The sequence below is a fragment of the Benincasa hispida genome, chromosome 5 (genome assembly GCF_009727055.1).
Source record: "Benincasa hispida cultivar B227 chromosome 5, ASM972705v1, whole genome shotgun sequence".
Taxonomy (NCBI): domain Eukaryota; kingdom Viridiplantae; phylum Streptophyta; class Magnoliopsida; order Cucurbitales; family Cucurbitaceae; genus Benincasa; species Benincasa hispida.
This window is the reverse complement of record NC_052353.1, coordinates 33,167,037-33,183,755: the sequence shown is the minus strand read 5'-3', so window position 1 is coordinate 33,183,755 and position 16,719 is coordinate 33,167,037. Positions and strand designations below refer to the sequence as shown.

The following is a 16,719-nucleotide window of genomic DNA, read 5'->3' as shown; positions in this document are numbered from 1 at the left end:
GGGCTTCAATCTTCTTTAGGTCTTGTAGTTTTTTTATTCAATATTTTTTTAGATCTCAACTTCGTTAGATTTAAAAAGTTGTTGCATTTGAAACATGTTCAACAGTATTCGGGGAGAATATTGTATGATCTATATGGAGGAGATGGGAAGTAATCAGCATGTTCCTATTTCAGCTACTCTTCTGTATTGGTTTGAAATTGCTTTGGTTGAACTACTTGAACTTCCAGTTAATTCATTCTTTCAAAGGAAATTTGGAGATGATTTTTGTGTCATTCGCTTATCCAAATTTAGACCATCTTTTGGCTTGCATTTTGAATTTTCCATTTGGATTTCCAGAGGAGGAAGAAAGCTTATACATGTTCCTGCTGGCTTTGACAAAAAAGGTTGGATGGTATTTTGAAAATGGTAAATCCTTTCTCTCAACTCTTAAGAACAAGATGCCTTCAGAATCCGATTCTTCCTGCAAGTTGAAAGCAGTAGGAAATTCTTAGGATGCAGTTTCTTCTTTTTGGGTAAGAAAGGGAAAGTGGTGGCTCTGAATTTTAACTTCGTTTTGTTCGTATCCGATTTGCTTTCTCATTACTCTTGGAAGGATGTTCAGTGTTCTATAGAAGATTATTTTCAGTGCAAAGTTTATATTAATCCATTTATGGATGATAAGGCTTTACTAAAGATTGACGAAGATTACTGATGCTAAAAGGAGAGAAATTTTCAAGAAACCAACAAAGTCTTTATTATGAATGAGAAGATATCAAATAAAGGGGGGAGACTCTCTATTTGTAGAGAATTACACGTGTCCTCAAGTGTCCTAAAAGAATAACTAAAAGAGGTTAAAAACTAATTTGGTAATTAAAATGTAATTAATCAAGGATTAACCAAGATTAACTTGATTTTACCAAAATATCCCAAACCTATTACTTCATATTCTATCCCTCCCAAGAAAGACTCGTCCGAGTTTTAAAACGAAAACGAAGGTAATAGTAAAAAAGTAAGCCACCTGAATGGAAACGTCTTTGAACAACCAACATCAATAATATCCAAATTTCATGATTCAAGCCAATGAGTCCAAGATCTAATTGGTTCAAAAGTAAGAAGATATGCAGAATTTTTAGAAGATTTGGGGCCTAGATTAAAAATCAGAATTCTCATTTTTTGTTGATTGGCCTTCTGAAGGTGATTCACATGGGTTATGGGTTGAAAAACTCAAAATTTCATAAATGTATTGGATTTCTTGGTCGGTTCATACAATTTTCCAATTCCAGTTCATCTTCTTTTGATTTAACCAAGTCTTTTTTACTGGTGAAAAACCCAAAATTTTTTCGATTTCATTTTACTGACAAATAACCCAAGATTTTCCAATTCGAGACATTTCATCTTCCACGTTTCTTCGCAATCGGTTGTAACTTCATCAATTTCATCGTCCAACGTTGGCAATTCTATTGCTCCCTATTTTATGTCGTGGACCAACATTGGCAATTCGATTGCTCCCTCATTCAACTTACCTCATCGTACAAAATACGGGTGTAACTTCCCTCATTCGACAAAATAGGACCAAGCTTCATCTTCCATAGAAAGCTCCCTCATTCAGCTTTCTATGGAGAACTAGTGCCCTTTTGTAGAGGATGGACTAAGATTAGAAATCCCTCGAGTCTTTTAAACATAATGGTGATCAATGTGGTGGTTTTTGGGAAGCGGCCTGATAAAAATAAAAATAGAAGAAGAGAAACACAAGACTGATTTACATGGAAAACTCTAGGTCAGGGAGAAAAAACCACGATTGAATCTTATTATTAAGTTACACTGAAATACAAAAAGACTGCTCAAATAAATAGGCAGATAGGAAGCCCTAGGCCCATAAGTAAATTACAAATAAACCCTTAGGGCAAACAAACCCTTTTTCGACACTCCCCCTCAAGTTGGGGCGTAAATATCGATCAGACCCAACTTGCTGACATAGTAATCAAAACTCTGTCTTAACAACCCCTTTGTAAGGACATTTGCAATCTGCTGATTTGAAGGGATGTAGGGAATACATATGCTCCCATTGTTCAATCTTTCTTTAATGAAATGTCTGTCAATCTCGACGTGTTTAGTCCTATCATGCTGGACCAGATTGATGGCAATACTTATTGCTGCTTTATTGTCGCAAAACAACTTCATTGGAAGCTCACTGTCTTGTCAAAAATCCGTTAATACTTTCTTCAACCAGATCTCTTCACATATCCCCAAACACGTGGCCCTGTATTCGGCTTCTGCACTACTCCTGACAACCACTCCCTGTTTCTTACTTCTCCAAGTGACCAGATTGCCCCAGACAAACGTACAATATCCAAACATAGACTTTCTATCAACAGTAGATCCAGCCCAGTCCGAATCTGTATAGGCTTCTATACCATGTTTACTAGACTTCCTGAACAGAAGACCTTTACCAAGAGTGCCCTTTAAATACCGTAAGATGCGTTCAACTGCTGTCATATGTTCTTCATAGGGAGCTTGCATGAACTGACTAACAACACTCACGACATATGATATATCAGGTCTCGTGTGAGATAAATATATCAACTTCCCGACTAACCGCTAATATCTTTCTTTGCTAACAAGAGCTCCATTATTAACATTATTCAGTTTGACATTATACTCTGCAGGGGTGTCTACCGGTTTACACCTAGTCATTCCTGTTTCTTTGAGGAGATCTAGAGCATACTTTTGTTGTGATACAGATATACCCTCTTTCGATCGGGCCACCTCCATCCCAAGAAAGTATCGCAATTTTCCCAGATCTTTAATTTCAAATTCTTCAGCCATCTTCGTTTTAAGTCTTATGATTTCATCAGTATCATCACCAGTGAGAACAATGTCATCTACATACACAATGAGTACTGAAATCTTTCCTGAATTCGACCTTTTTGTGAACAACGTGTGGTCTGAGCGCCCCTGATCATACCTCTGAGCTTTAACAAACATGGTGAATTTGTCAAACTAGGCTCTTGGCGACTGTTTCAACCCATACAGAGACTTCTTCAATCTACAAATCCGATGGTTAAACTGGTGTTCAAAGCCGGATGGAGGGCTCATATAGACCTCTTCTTCGAGTTCTCCATTAAGAAACGCATTCTTTATATCCAACTGGTGCAAAGGCCAATCTTTATTAACAGCAACAGATAATAGCACTCGGATCGTATTGAGTTTGGCCACAGGAGAGAATGTCTCAGAGTAATCAATACCAAAGGTCTGGGTAAAGCCTTTGGCAACCAGTCTCGCCTTATATCTGTCAATCGAGCCATCGGATTTGTACTTGACAGTAAATACTCATTTACATCCAACCGTCTTGTGCCTCTCAGGAAGAGTAACCTGTTCCCATGTTCCATTTTTCTCTAGGGCTCTTATTTCTTCCATAACCGCAGCCCTCCACTCGGGAGTTTCCATGGCAACTTGTATAGTACTTGGAACCATTACTGTATCTAGACTGGTAGTAAGAGCCTTGAACTCAGGAGATAGGTTACTATATGTCATGTAACTATGCATAGGAAATTTTATACATGACCTAGTCCCTTTTCTCAAGGCAATTGGAAGATCAAGAGACGCATCATGGTTCTCCTCTTCTCCATGTTCCTTATTGCATTCAGCCGTTTGATCTATGGATCTTTTGTCAGAAGGATTTCCCACACAATCACCTTCCCTTCCACTATTCTCGTAAACATTGTTCCTTTCTTTGAAGCCCTTCTTCACATTCAATATTCAGTTGAAAAACATGGTGATCTTCCCTTGCCGGTGCATGAGATCGACCGAGTGGAGGACCTATCTAATCGAAGGTACACACCTCCCTCTCACTTACTGAGGAAAAAATTGACATTGGTCTCTTGCCCGATTCATTTGCTTTACCTAATGGTCTTGAGCATGATTCATCTGCTTTACCCAATGGTCTTGAGCATGCTATTGGTCCTCCTTTATCTATATCTGAGGCACCAAACAATGGGAAAGAGAGTAAAGATGGAAATGCTTCCTTTTCGTCTGACACACTCCATCTTTTGACTAGTGATCACGCCCCCCAAGTTGCAAAATCTGATATTTCTCCACTTCCTTTTGCCTTTCACAAGCAACCTATCTCATCAACTTACTCTAACACTCCATCGATGGTCCAAACTATTCAAACTTCTCTTCCCCTATCTTTTCCACAAAATCTTCCCACCAATCTTCCTCTCCCCCTCGGTAAAAAACCCCTAACAGTTTCACCTTCTCATACACATCTTTCATCCAATCCGACTTTGGCTACTAACATTCCTTTCACAAAATCTAACCCATCAGATACAATCCCGCCCTTCCTATTCCTTCTAACCCCTCACCAATGGACTTTCATCATAACCTCTTGAATCCCTCTCCAATAATTGACAAAATCAACACGACCTTACTTGAATAGGATTTGTTCTATAGGTTGTACAATCGTGTCCTTGAGTTCTAAAGAATTGACAAAATCAATGAACCCCCTTCATCTACCAAAGAAAAACAACCTTGTAGAATCAATAGCCGGAATGAGCAATCATACCTTTCGTTCCATGGCCATTGTTGATCTGACTACTTTCCACATAATAATTTTGAATCTTTCAGCCCTTTTCCACACTTGATGGCCTCCGCACCTTGGTTTAGAGATCTTGGCCTTTGCATAAAGGTGATCTTGGCTCGAAAACACTCCAACTGGTTATCTAGAAGGAAGAAAAAAGGATTGAGAGAACTATGAAACCCTGAGAATTCTATTTCATATGAAAAAAAGCAAAAACTGTGCTGAGAGAAGACCCCACTTTAGCATGAGGATGCCCTATTTTTCATGATTTTTGGTTTCATGGGGCATCTTATTGGGTATCATTGATTTTCATTCGGCCAAGGATTAAGCTCTACCAGACTTCCTCCTTTTTTGGTTTTGCCTTTACTTTGATTTGCTTTTGGTTTTGGGATCTCACTTTTTGTATTAGCCAATTTGTTATGGCTCTAATTTTCTTTCTACTCTTTAGTTGTATCTTGTTGTCTCCTTTATCTTTGGCATCATTGTATCTATCACCTTGATCTCTCTTGTATCGTTTCGTATTAAAAAAAAAATTGCAGGGAATGTTCTCAAATCATTTTATATTGATAATGAAGAATTTGTTGGAATTTACCCTCTTATTTTGTTTTCCTAAATAAGGAGGGTTTGGTGATTAAGCTTGTAATTGAGAAGGCTTTTGATATAGTGAACTAGGAGTTCTTGGACAATACATCGGTAGCAAAAGGTTTTGGCAATATGTGGTATAGATGGATTAATGGATGTCTATCAACTGCAAATTTGTCAATTATTATCAATGGGCGCCCTAAAGGTAAGATAAAATCCTCCAGAGGTCTTGGGCAAGTCGATCCTTTCTCTCGTTTTTATTCATTTGAATGTTTGATTGCCTTACCACGATGCTCACCAAGGGGATTACCATAGATACGATTGAAGGCTTTGGTATTAAAAATTCCAACCTCTCCGGCAATCATTTACAATTTGCGGATGACACAATCTTGTTCTCTTCTCCAGATCTGATGAAGTTTGCAAAGCCTTTTTATATCATTCAACCTTTTGGAAAAAGAAAAAGATAGAAACACCTTTTCTTTTAGTTTCCTGCATATTAACTCTCTAAACTAACTGCTAGATGGGACTTAGGCGCAACCGGTTCGTCTCCGATGAAGTCTGCCCGTCTTGGGCGTAACCTGTTTGTCTCCTGCATAACCTGTTCGTCTCCGGCGAAGTCTGCCTGTCTCAGGCGTAACCCATTTGTCTCTTGCATAACCTATTTGTCTCTAGTGAAGTCTGCCAGTCTCCGGTGAAGCTTTCCTCTCTCCTCTTTCCTGCCTCCTAATTCCTTTACCTTCCCCACCTTGTTCTTCCCTATTTTCGACGTCTTTCTTAAGTCTTGAAATTCCTAGCTATGGAAGTGGGAAGCTGAAAAATCAACGATTTGTTATTCTGAATTTTGTATGACTCAGGTACATTTTTCGTGGAGGATATGGAAGTCCGCTGAGTACTTCGTTTATCACCCTTTCATCTAAGTTGGTCTATCGATGCCATTTTTGAGCTTCTTCAGGGTCCTACTAATCTTTTTTACCCAAAAAAATGGTCGTGATGAATCTGGTGCAACGAGATTATTGAAGTTTAGAACATCTTCATGCTGGTTTCTCAGGTGTGTTGTTTGGCCTATTTCCAGTGGTCGTTACTTTATCCATGTTCACTCGGGAGACTCTCAGAAGGGATGACACTCTTTTTTAGAATTGCGAAGTGGATTTATGAAGAAATGGAAGTAAGGAACAAGACAATGTCTGCAACATTTTGTAACAAATACCAACTCAAAGACCAAGGCTGGCTGTAGTTCCACTTTTTTTAAAAGCTCATGGTTCAAGCTGCACGGAGATAGGACAGAAAAAGGCCTCTTGCACATCCTCTGTTTCTGTAAAGGTAAAGGAGAGCACCCTCTTTCAACCGGAAAAAGGGCAGCCTTCCTACCCTGCCTTAGTACAGAAGAAACATAGCGTGGATATTTTCTGGGTAATAAAAAATTCAGAGGTTTTTTAGGAAGATTTCAACAATTTATGGGTTGTTTTAAGATTATTTGTGTTTGACGATTGGAAGGAAATTGCAAAGACGTTGGTAGATTACTTTCAGAGAAAGGTTATCATTAATCCTTTATTTGCTGAGAATGCTTTGATTAAGATTGATCATGAAAGGATGGAGGAGATAATTAATTCCCCTGGTAAATGGCAAGAAATCGGAAAATTTCATTTATTGTTCGAAAAATGAAACAAATACCTGCACAGTCGACCATTAGCAGTTAAAGGCTTTGGGGGTTGGATCTCAATTAAAAATTTCCCCCTGGACTATTGGACTAGAAAAACCTTTGAAGTAGTAATCAGAGCTTACTTTGGTGGTCTCGAAAATATTGCATCGGATACTTTAAATTTTCTCAATTGCTCTGAATCTAAAATTCAAGTGAAGAGGAACTTATGGGGGTTTACGCCCTCCACCATTGAGATTATTGATGTTTAACGTGAAAATATTTTCTTAAATTTTGGTGATATAGAAGCTCTTAACCCTTTGATTATTGCTCATGGTGAATTATTCTGAAGGACTTCTCTAATCCTATTGATTTATTCCGATCAAAACAAGTTTTGCCGGATGAAGAATTGAACTTCAGTTTTAATCATCCAAAAGTGGACTTCATAGCTTTAATCCAACCCACTCTGTCATTCTCTCGGAATCCTTTTGTCTCCATTTCAAACGAGGATCCAAATATGTCGAAACCACTACCAAATCCAGAGGAGTCGCTCTCCCCCAGTGCTGCAGGAAGCCCAAAGGTTAATGCCTCTATTAAAGTGAACGCAAGCTGTCAAGGTAAAAAATCCAATTTAATGAGGAAAGAGAAGCGAATTTCTCGTCCAATTTGTGAGCCTTTTAAAGTTATTCATATTGAAAACATCAATGATTTTAATGCGGCAAAAAGTGAAAGGTTGTCACTGGTTATTCCCTTGAAGATAGTTCAAAAGACTTTTTCTCTGGACATCTGCTCTACAGTCAATCACCTTGCAGATTCAGCTAATGAATGTGACGATAGAAATTCTGATCATAGTCCAATGGAGAAAGATCAGAACTCCTCCATTAATGTCATGACAAATAAGAACTCATTTATTAGTCTCTCTCCTGGAATACCAATTGATGAAAGTGCACAATCCATTGGCTCCCATCCCATCGATCCCTGTTACAAATCTTTTGAAACCTCTTCTGTTGCTTGAGCGCCGAGTTCCAAAAAAAAAAAAATCAAGAAAGAAAAAAGAAAAGATCTCACCTGCTGAAGCCATTTCCAAAGCACTTCATCTGGAAGAAGACATCCTTCTCCAACTCTTGGACAACAATTGTTAACTCAAATTTGCTTGAAGAATGCTATGTCAGGGTGCAAATTCCTGGTATCTTCCCTGATAGGTCAGTTAAATCTCCTCCTAAGGCTGACTCTTTTATTTATTCCGATTTCAAAATATGGTTCAAACATGCCTTTTGTGCAAGGTAACCCGAGCACTCAGTCAAGTACTGCACATTCCAATAGGTATGATTCTGATGGAAATTCAATTGCAAGTGCCAGTAGTGATGAGCTAGAAAGATTGATAAGAGAAGCTATTAGTGGATTTGTATTGAAAAATTGCAATTGAAAGATTGATGCACCTACTAGTGGATATTCATTCTGATGGAAATTCAATTGCCAGTTGCCATATGTTTCAGATTCAATTGCAATTGTAAGTACCGCACATGCTGGTTTTGCTGGGGAAGGATTGATAAGAGAAGCTTGATAACTTGTAGAAATACAAGTTATTGTCACTCAAAAGTTGGAACAGTTAGGGTCTTTAATGATAAAATCTCATCATTCTTAGAGAAAACGCATGGAATTACTCAAACACTACCAAACTCGTGCAAAAGAGTGTTTATTACTGAAATACTGCGGCACTAACGCATAATATTGTAGGATTTCAACAAAGATTCCAAGTGTCGCAGGCAACATCAACGCATAGGCATGCGTCGGAGGGGTTTCAACGCAAGAAAGATTCATTGATTCAGGCTGTTTGTGTCAAATCACCACTTGCAAGCATGGGCATCTGCAGCTGGCGGCGTCTGAAAAGTATCTGAGTGTCAGGCGACTGACTAGGGTATGGAATTTAATGCTGCCCCATCATCAAGTTGATGAAGAACAACGCCTATAAATAGAAGAAATCCCACCAGATGAGAGGATCTTAGCACAATTTGTATAATTCTGAAATTTAGAGACTTAGAGCCGTGCTGTTGTGACAAGAAGAACACGAGAAGGAAGAAAACCACCCCCACCGTCGATCAAAGAGTGGAGAAAGCTTAGCTCGAGAGAGAATTTTCTTCCATTTCTTCTATAAGTTGGTTGTACACGAATTTAAATTGAGCCAAAGAGGACAAGAGATTGTACTATGTGGCTTGACTCATTTCTTTTCATCTGAATTCTAATTCTCTTCATCTCATTTGATTGAGTATTGATCTTGTAAAGACAATCGTTTCTTTATGAATTCACATATTTGATCTATTACACTTCGTAACTGTTTATTTCTTGCTTTACGTTAGATGCATCTATAACTTCATGCAAAATCCATTTCTAAACACCTAAGCCAACTGAATCACTTGGTAAACGCTACTTTAGCTTGAATTATTCGAGAGAATAAGCAAGCAAGCATTAAGTTAGAAACGCTTGGTACATTCCTAGAGATAGACGCACTAGTGTTTTATTGCATTCTGTGACTAATGCATACATCCTAAAGATAGGGAATTGTATGACATTCGCATTGAGAAGTGCTGAATAGAAAGTTAGCAGAAATCTAACGCATAAACGGAGATAAACAAGTCATTTCATCCGCATCACATTCTTGTATGTGTACATTTCACTTAGATCGGCGCATATCCCCTGCACTAAACACCATTTTCACACGATCCCCTGTTTTCTACTTGACCTTTTTGTATCTTCTTGCACGCACACAGGAAACTTATTGTAGATAACTCATTCTGCATTCACTTAGGATACTTCTACATCAGCTACAACACAAGCTCTTGAGTTTCTTATTAAAAAAAATTATGGCCCTCTGTTGGATGGCATTTCCTCAATAGACATTGATTTAGATTTCTTGAATAGATTTTTTCTGTTTTTTGAAAATAATTTGTTAAATCACCAATGAACCCAACAGCATAAGCTGATTAGTGAAAGTAAATATTTAATTATTTCAATACTTCAACGTAGTTTTTGTTTTCATTGGCCTCTCTGCACCAATATTTAAGAACCTGTCTTGGTAGTTTTCTATTTACCAGTTTTGACACTTTATTCTTATAGAATGTTTGATCTCAAATATCATATCTATTTGTATTTGTAGATGAACTACATAAACACTTCACACCCAAATTTTATTGGTGGGAGCAAGGCTGTTGAGATTGCATTGCAACAAGTCAAATCCTCTAGGGTTTCCCTGCCTATCTCCAGACAGAAGGTAAAGGAGGTGAATGGTTATTGTTCATTTTCACACGTGTATATATGCACACAGTATATAATAAAAAAGCACTATCTTTAAGGAAAATTTTTCTTTCAATGAACCTTGGATTTGCAATATTTTGAACAAGATCATTTTTATGTGCTTTCTGCCCTCTCTCTCTCTTATTGAGCTGTATTAGGAAGAAATTTTATGAAAGTGCTCTTTTCCTCCTCCCTCACTCTTGAGCATGGCTAGCCTTTGGGCTCTGTTGCTCTTTGAATTCTTCTTTGTGGTAATTGGCACAAAAGATTGTTATGCTGTTACTGATTTTCTTATAGCACTCCTTTGTGGAGTGTGTATCTTTTAGTTGTAAATATTTTGATGTATTGTAAAATCATTAAAGATTTTATTTTGTTTTTATTATGATATTTTCCTTTTATGTACATAACCTTTCTCCTATATAAAAGGGCTTTGTATCTCATGATTATTCAATGAAATACAAAATATTGATTCCGTTCATGCTAAGATGGTATCAGAGGCACTCAAATTCTAGTGGTCTCTAAAACCCTAATTTTAAAAGGAAGAAAAAAAACCCTAGCTATTTATCACTTGATCCACTGGTTTCCATCACTGGTTGTCCATCACCGATGTCTCTCTGTCCATTAGTCCTCATCCATTTTCGGCACTTCTCCATCCATCTGTTTGTCACTGACGTGGTTTTTATTTTTTTCCGTTCGCGTGGTGTTGCAAGTCGTCTAATGTGGATTTCCAGATCCGTGCCACCTTGCCCCCTACCTAGATCTTCCGTCATTGCCCCGTTCAGATCAATATTTTGCATCAACCCGTGCATCCATAATAGTTTGTCTGAGACCAAAAACTGCCAGATCCGTCAGTCCCACGACTAGATTCACACGCACCTAGATCCAGCCATCCACGACCAAATCGACAAACCTGTCCGCACATGCCCCCAAATCTGACCAGATCTGGTTATCTGCGCTCCATTTACGTTCCTCAGACATACGCCGTCCTTTGTGGCATCTCAGTTCCGACCAGTACTTCTCACTGTCGTGAGTTTTAGTGTGGAGACCATGGGTTTCTTTTACCATAGTGGAGATCGTTCGAAGCCTTCAGACCTGTGCGTCGGCAACCTACTATTCGTGGTTTCTCATCTCTGTTTGTGGGTTCATCAGATCCAAATTCGTGGGTTCCATTCGTCGGCTCCATTATTTGGTTTGTGTTTGAGGACCTCTTCAGTGCAGCCAACTTGTTTGGTTCGTTTTCAATCAAACCAATTCATTTTCACACAGACCAGTTCGGCTCGCATAGACTGGTTCGATTTAGATTATTTTTTTCTTTTGAATCTCTAAGTCTACTATTTCCTTTTTCTTATCACCCTTACCAGGAAGAGTAAATTCATCAGTCCATGGCATTGCTACCAACCAATTTATCATCTAATAATCCTTGTATTTCCTTGGTACAGTCAGGTATTTATCCTATTTATCCTCAAGTCTTCTCTTCTCATAAATCTCCGTGGAATATTGATTTCGGAGCTTCTGATCATATGACTAGTTCGTCCTCTCTCTTTCACTTTTATTCTCCCTCATATTGCAATGAAAATGCGAGAATTGCATAAGACAATTTTCACTAATTGCAGGCAAAGGAATCATTAAACTGATTGAAGATATCACTCTAAAGTCTGTTGTCCATATCCCTAAATTAACCTGCAATCTCTATCTATTAGTAAACTATCAAAAGATTCTAACTGTCATATTGTTTTCTTTTAATCCCATTGCGTTTTTCAGGATCAAACCTCGAGGAAGATGTTGGTAATCAAAAAACTAAGGTCTTTAGTAGTATCCATTCTTCCTCTGTCAAAGATCAAATTATGCTGTGGCATTATAGACTAGGGCATATGAGTTTTTCCTATCCCAAGATTCTGTTTCCAAATCTTTTTAAGGGCGTTGATTGTTCTTTTTTAAATTGTGAAAATTGCATCTTTGCAAAACAGTCATCGTTCCTCTCTTTCACCAAAACCTTACTCACTTCAAAACCATTTACCTAATTCATGGTGATGTTTGGGCCCATCTAAAATTATGATCCATAGTGGAAAACGTTGGTTTGTGACTTTCATTGATGATCATATTTGCTTGTCTCGAGTCTTTTTATTAGCAAAAAAATTTTGACGTGAAGGATGTTTTCACATGTTTTAATAGTAACCAAAATAGGTATTTTACATTTAGATAATGGAACTTAATATTTCAATGAACATTTAAGTGAGTTAAAGGCACTATTCATTAATCCACTTGTCGAGACACCCCTCAACAAAATGGTATTGAAGAACCTAAAAATATGCATTTGCTGGACGTTGCTAGGGCCATAATGTTTATTACGAATGTTTTTAAGTACTTGTGGGGGGAAATAATTCTTGCGGCTATCTACCTAATAAATTGAATGCCTTCTAAAGTTTTGAATTTTAAAACTCCACTTGCTGTTTTGGAAGATTTTTTTCTAATTACTCTTTTGTCCTCTAATTTACCTATTAAAGGTTTTGGGTGTATTTGTTATGGTCATCTTCGATCAAAATTAGATCATCGAGCTATTAAATGTATTTGTCTAGAATATGCTTCTAGCCAAAAGGGGTATAAATGTTTTGATTCTCAAGCAAAAAAAACTTTACGTGAGTATGGATGTTTCTTGTTTTGGAAAACCAACCTTTTTTCACCATTCTTTAGGGGGAGAAATTAAACAGAGATGATGATAATTTTTTGGATGTATCTATTCCCACTCCCAAATGTTGTTTGTCCTAATCTTGCTAGCTCTTCAATGCCAAGTATAGAAAGTTCTAATTCAGGGGGAAAATTACTACAAAAGGATCCTATTGATCTGAATTTTGAGTTTGAGTTTTATAATCAAATGAGAAAAGACCAAATAGCTGACTCATCATCAATCCAATCTCATACTCCGAGGGATGACTCTCAAACTCCAGGTAACAAACCTCCCACTCCTATTTCAACAATTGTCCCTCCAACCATTGAAAATGTCTTGCCTGATGTCCCTGTTGCCTTTGATCTTGATATTCGTATTGCTTTGAGAAAATGTATTAGAGCTTGCACTAAATATCCCATTGCAAATTTTATATATTACAAAAATTTGTCAATTAATTATAAAGCTTTCACCTCTAGGATAGACAACTTATTTGTTCCAAGAAATAGTCTTGGATGATCCAAATTGGAAAGTTGTTGTCATGGAAGAGATGAATGCTCTAAGATGTAATGGTACATGAGAAATAGTAGATTTCCTAAGAGATAAGAAAACAATGGGGTGTAAATGGGTCTTTACCATAAAATGTAATGCTAATGGTAACATTGAAAGATATAAAGCAAAACTAGATGCAAAAGGATTCGCTCAAACTTATGGGATTGATTTTCAAGAAACTTTTGTTCCTGTTGCTAAAATCAATTCCATCATAGTCCTTTTAGCACTTGCAGCAAATTTAGATTGGCCCCTTCACCAGCTCGATGTAAAAAATGCATTCTTCAATGGTGATCTTGAAGAAGAAGTGTTTATGAGCTTACCGCCAGGTTTTGAAAGTGATCTAGGGATAGACAAAGTATGTCGACTAAAGAAATCTCTATACAGACTGAAACAATCTTCAAGAGCATGGTTTGAGCGATTTGAGAAAGTAGTGGCAAAGCTTTGGGTTTCTTCAAAGTCAAGCTGATCACACCATGTTCTACAAATATTATGCAAATAATAATATTGCAATTTTAATTATTTATGTAGATGCCATTATTCTTACAGGTGATGATGAAGCAGAATTGTATATGTTAAAGAAAAAGCTTGCCGGCGCATTTCAGATCATGGACCTTGGAAGGTTAAAATACTTCCTAGGGATGGAATTTGTGAGACCTAAAAAAGGCATCTTTGTGAATCAAAGGAAATATATTATTGATTTACTTGGAGAAACAGGTTTACTTGGGTGTAGGGTGTAACGGTCATGATTGTCCAGGGCGTGTTGTCCGTGGCCGCATGCTGGTCCAATCCCTTTTATCATGCTTTCATGTTATGTATTTCATTAGTTAAGTTAGTTTATTTTCCTTGTACTTTTGTTGTAAGTGACAGCTCGTCCTTTTGCATATGTAAGGGCACCAGTTGGCTTTTTGTTCAGAATGCACTATATGGGGATAAGACTAATCATCACTTCCCCATACTCGGAATGGTATACTATAAAGCCGTTGTTGCTTATTGCTTTCTAGCCTACTACAATCTTTCTCTTCTTTATTCATACATACAAACGTTTGCGAAAACCTTTTTCTCCAAACCCGTTTTCCAAAACCGTTTTCTCCAAAACGGGGGTGGAGGTTATGAGAGGCACCCGATGTGCCATCGACATTCCATATTCGAATTAGCTGACTTGTTTGTGAGCGGAAACAAGTGCCGCATGCTTGCTTAGTGAAGCTTCTGAAAGTGCGATTGTGACATAGGGTAATTGAGATATCTATTGAGCCAAATCTGAAATTGGAAGTAAAGGATAGGGAATGATACTAGAGACCTGTGGGAAAACTTATTTATTTGTCTCACACACGTCCAGATATTGCTTTTGCAGTAAGCATGGTAAGTCGGTTCGTGCATTCGTCAGGATCGGTTCAATTCACTTTGAAGCTTCATATAGAATCTTGAGATATTTGAAGGGAACTCCAAGAAAGGGCATATCGTTTAAAAAACACAGCCATCTCTAGGTTGAAATTTATACTGATGCTGATTAGGCAGGAAGTACAATGGATAAGAAGATCTACTTCTGGTTAATGTTCATTTGTTGGAGGTAACCTAGTCACTTGGTGTAGCAAAAAACAAAACGTGGTTGCCTGAAGTAGAATTTAGAGCCCTAGCTCACAGTGCATGTGAAGGAATATGGATAAAAAGACTCCTATACAGGTGAATTGTGACAATAAGGCAGCCATCTCTATCGCCCATAATCCAGTTCTACGTGATAGGACAAAGCATATCGAAAAAGGAGAAAATTGAAACTGGTGTGATGTGTATTCCTTATCTTCCTAGTACAGAGCAAACTGCTGATGTGCTAACTGTAAAATTCTTAGGTTTGAGAGAATCAACATACTTTGTTTCATTCACTTGGTTCCACAATCTTGGTTGAATTCTTGATCTTCGTTTAACTTGAAAGGCTCTTTAATGTTGGTTAGGGTATAGATTTAGATGTTCATTTTGCTGTCAAATCATGTATCGATATTTTATTCCATTAATAGATTTCTATGTGTAAGGCTTTGGCTTTTGATTTTCATTTTCTATTCTGTCTTCCACAGCGGTTCACTCCCCTTTACGTTTTTCAGACTCTTCCTTTCTTTTTCCATGTGTATGTTATGCACTAGACGACCTGGAAAAGACAGTCTAAAGGTAAGAGAGAACCCACTCCCTTAGAAGACAACCAAAACAGCTACAAGAGAGCTTTCTCTTCCTTCTCTTTTTCTTTTTTCTTTCATCCATGTTAATCGCCTACATCTTCTTCTCCGTTCTTTTCATCCACATTGTCGATGGACATCATCTTTTTACTCCTCATCTCTGGTTGTTTTATGCACACTAGTCACTAGTATTTTTGTTTCATTTTCTTTTTCTATTTTACTGATATGATTGAAAATCTAGCTGGACATTCTCTCTTTTAAAATTTTCTTCAACAAATTCGAAAAAGGGGGAGGGGATATGTATAATTGTGAACCAGACACATGTTCAGATGTATTCGTGCCCGTCATGGATAGTTGCCTAGCATAGAGTACTCACACTTCATAGGTTTCCTTTACCCCTTGCCCTTAGGCTGTTTTGAGGTTGGCTCTCTCTTTCGAATATTGCTAAATTGCCAATTGACCTAAAAGCTTAAGTTAATGGATTATGGACAAATTTAATATTCTATCAACACTATAATACTTCCCCTCACTTGTGACTTCACATTTTGTTAAAGCGCCACAAGTTGGGGAAGAAATGACTTTATAGGGGGGTTCGAATTCAGGGCTTCCTGCTTTGATACCATGTCAAATCACCAATTGATTGAAAAGCTTAAACTAGTTGAGATGGCTGAGTGCACCTCTTGATCCTTAGGTTCTTTTTGTTCATTGTATCCGTATATTGTACTTTGAGCATTAGTTTCTTTTCCTTAATTTAATGAATGAGGCTTGTTTCCGTTTAAAAAAAATGAACAAATTCAATATTATATCAACACTCTTAACAAATACAGTCTCTTGTTCTCCATAAAAAAAAAGTGGTATATTCTTTATCCAAACTAGTTCTTGATTGATATTTAATACTAATTACTAAATTTTATGTTGATTAGGATAGTGTAGAGTTTGATAAGGCAACGTCATCAGAGAGAAGTTTGAAAACTGTTGGGATTCTGGCAAGGCAAGTAAACGGGATAGTAGCTGATCAGGTAGCGAATATTGTAAATTAGTGGGAAAAATGTATTTCAGTTGGTTTCCTTGATTACTTGTTTTGCCGTTGTTTTTCTGTTCAATGTAGTATATTTAAACTGAGAATTAATTACCCAGTGTTCTTATCACTTTTTTTAATGATTTTAACAGGCTGTTCGTCCGTCGGCAGAAGGTGAAAAAGGTACTTTGTCCCGTAATGGTACTATTATTCTGTTAACCAAATCTGAAAGAATATGACTTAACTTATCTTTTTTTT

The 16,719-nt window shown here is 37.4% G+C and overlaps 1 protein-coding gene across 4 annotated transcripts in view; it reads left to right on the top strand.

Moving 5' to 3' along the window:
• Positions 1–16,719, top strand: part of LOC120077951 (dynamin-related protein 3A-like) — a 69,721-nt gene that overhangs the window by 32,273 nt on the left and 20,729 nt on the right. For 3 of the 4 annotated variants that reach the window (XM_039032087.1, XM_039032085.1, XM_039032088.1), the window contains 3 exons: positions 9,931–10,053; positions 16,367–16,462; positions 16,614–16,644. In XM_039032087.1, coding sequence (XP_038888015.1) covers positions 9,931–10,053; positions 16,367–16,462; positions 16,614–16,644 — 250 coding nt within the window. The remainder of the gene's footprint in view (positions 1–9,930; positions 10,054–16,366; positions 16,463–16,613; positions 16,645–16,719) is intronic. The other variant, XM_039032086.1, reaches the window with a different exon arrangement.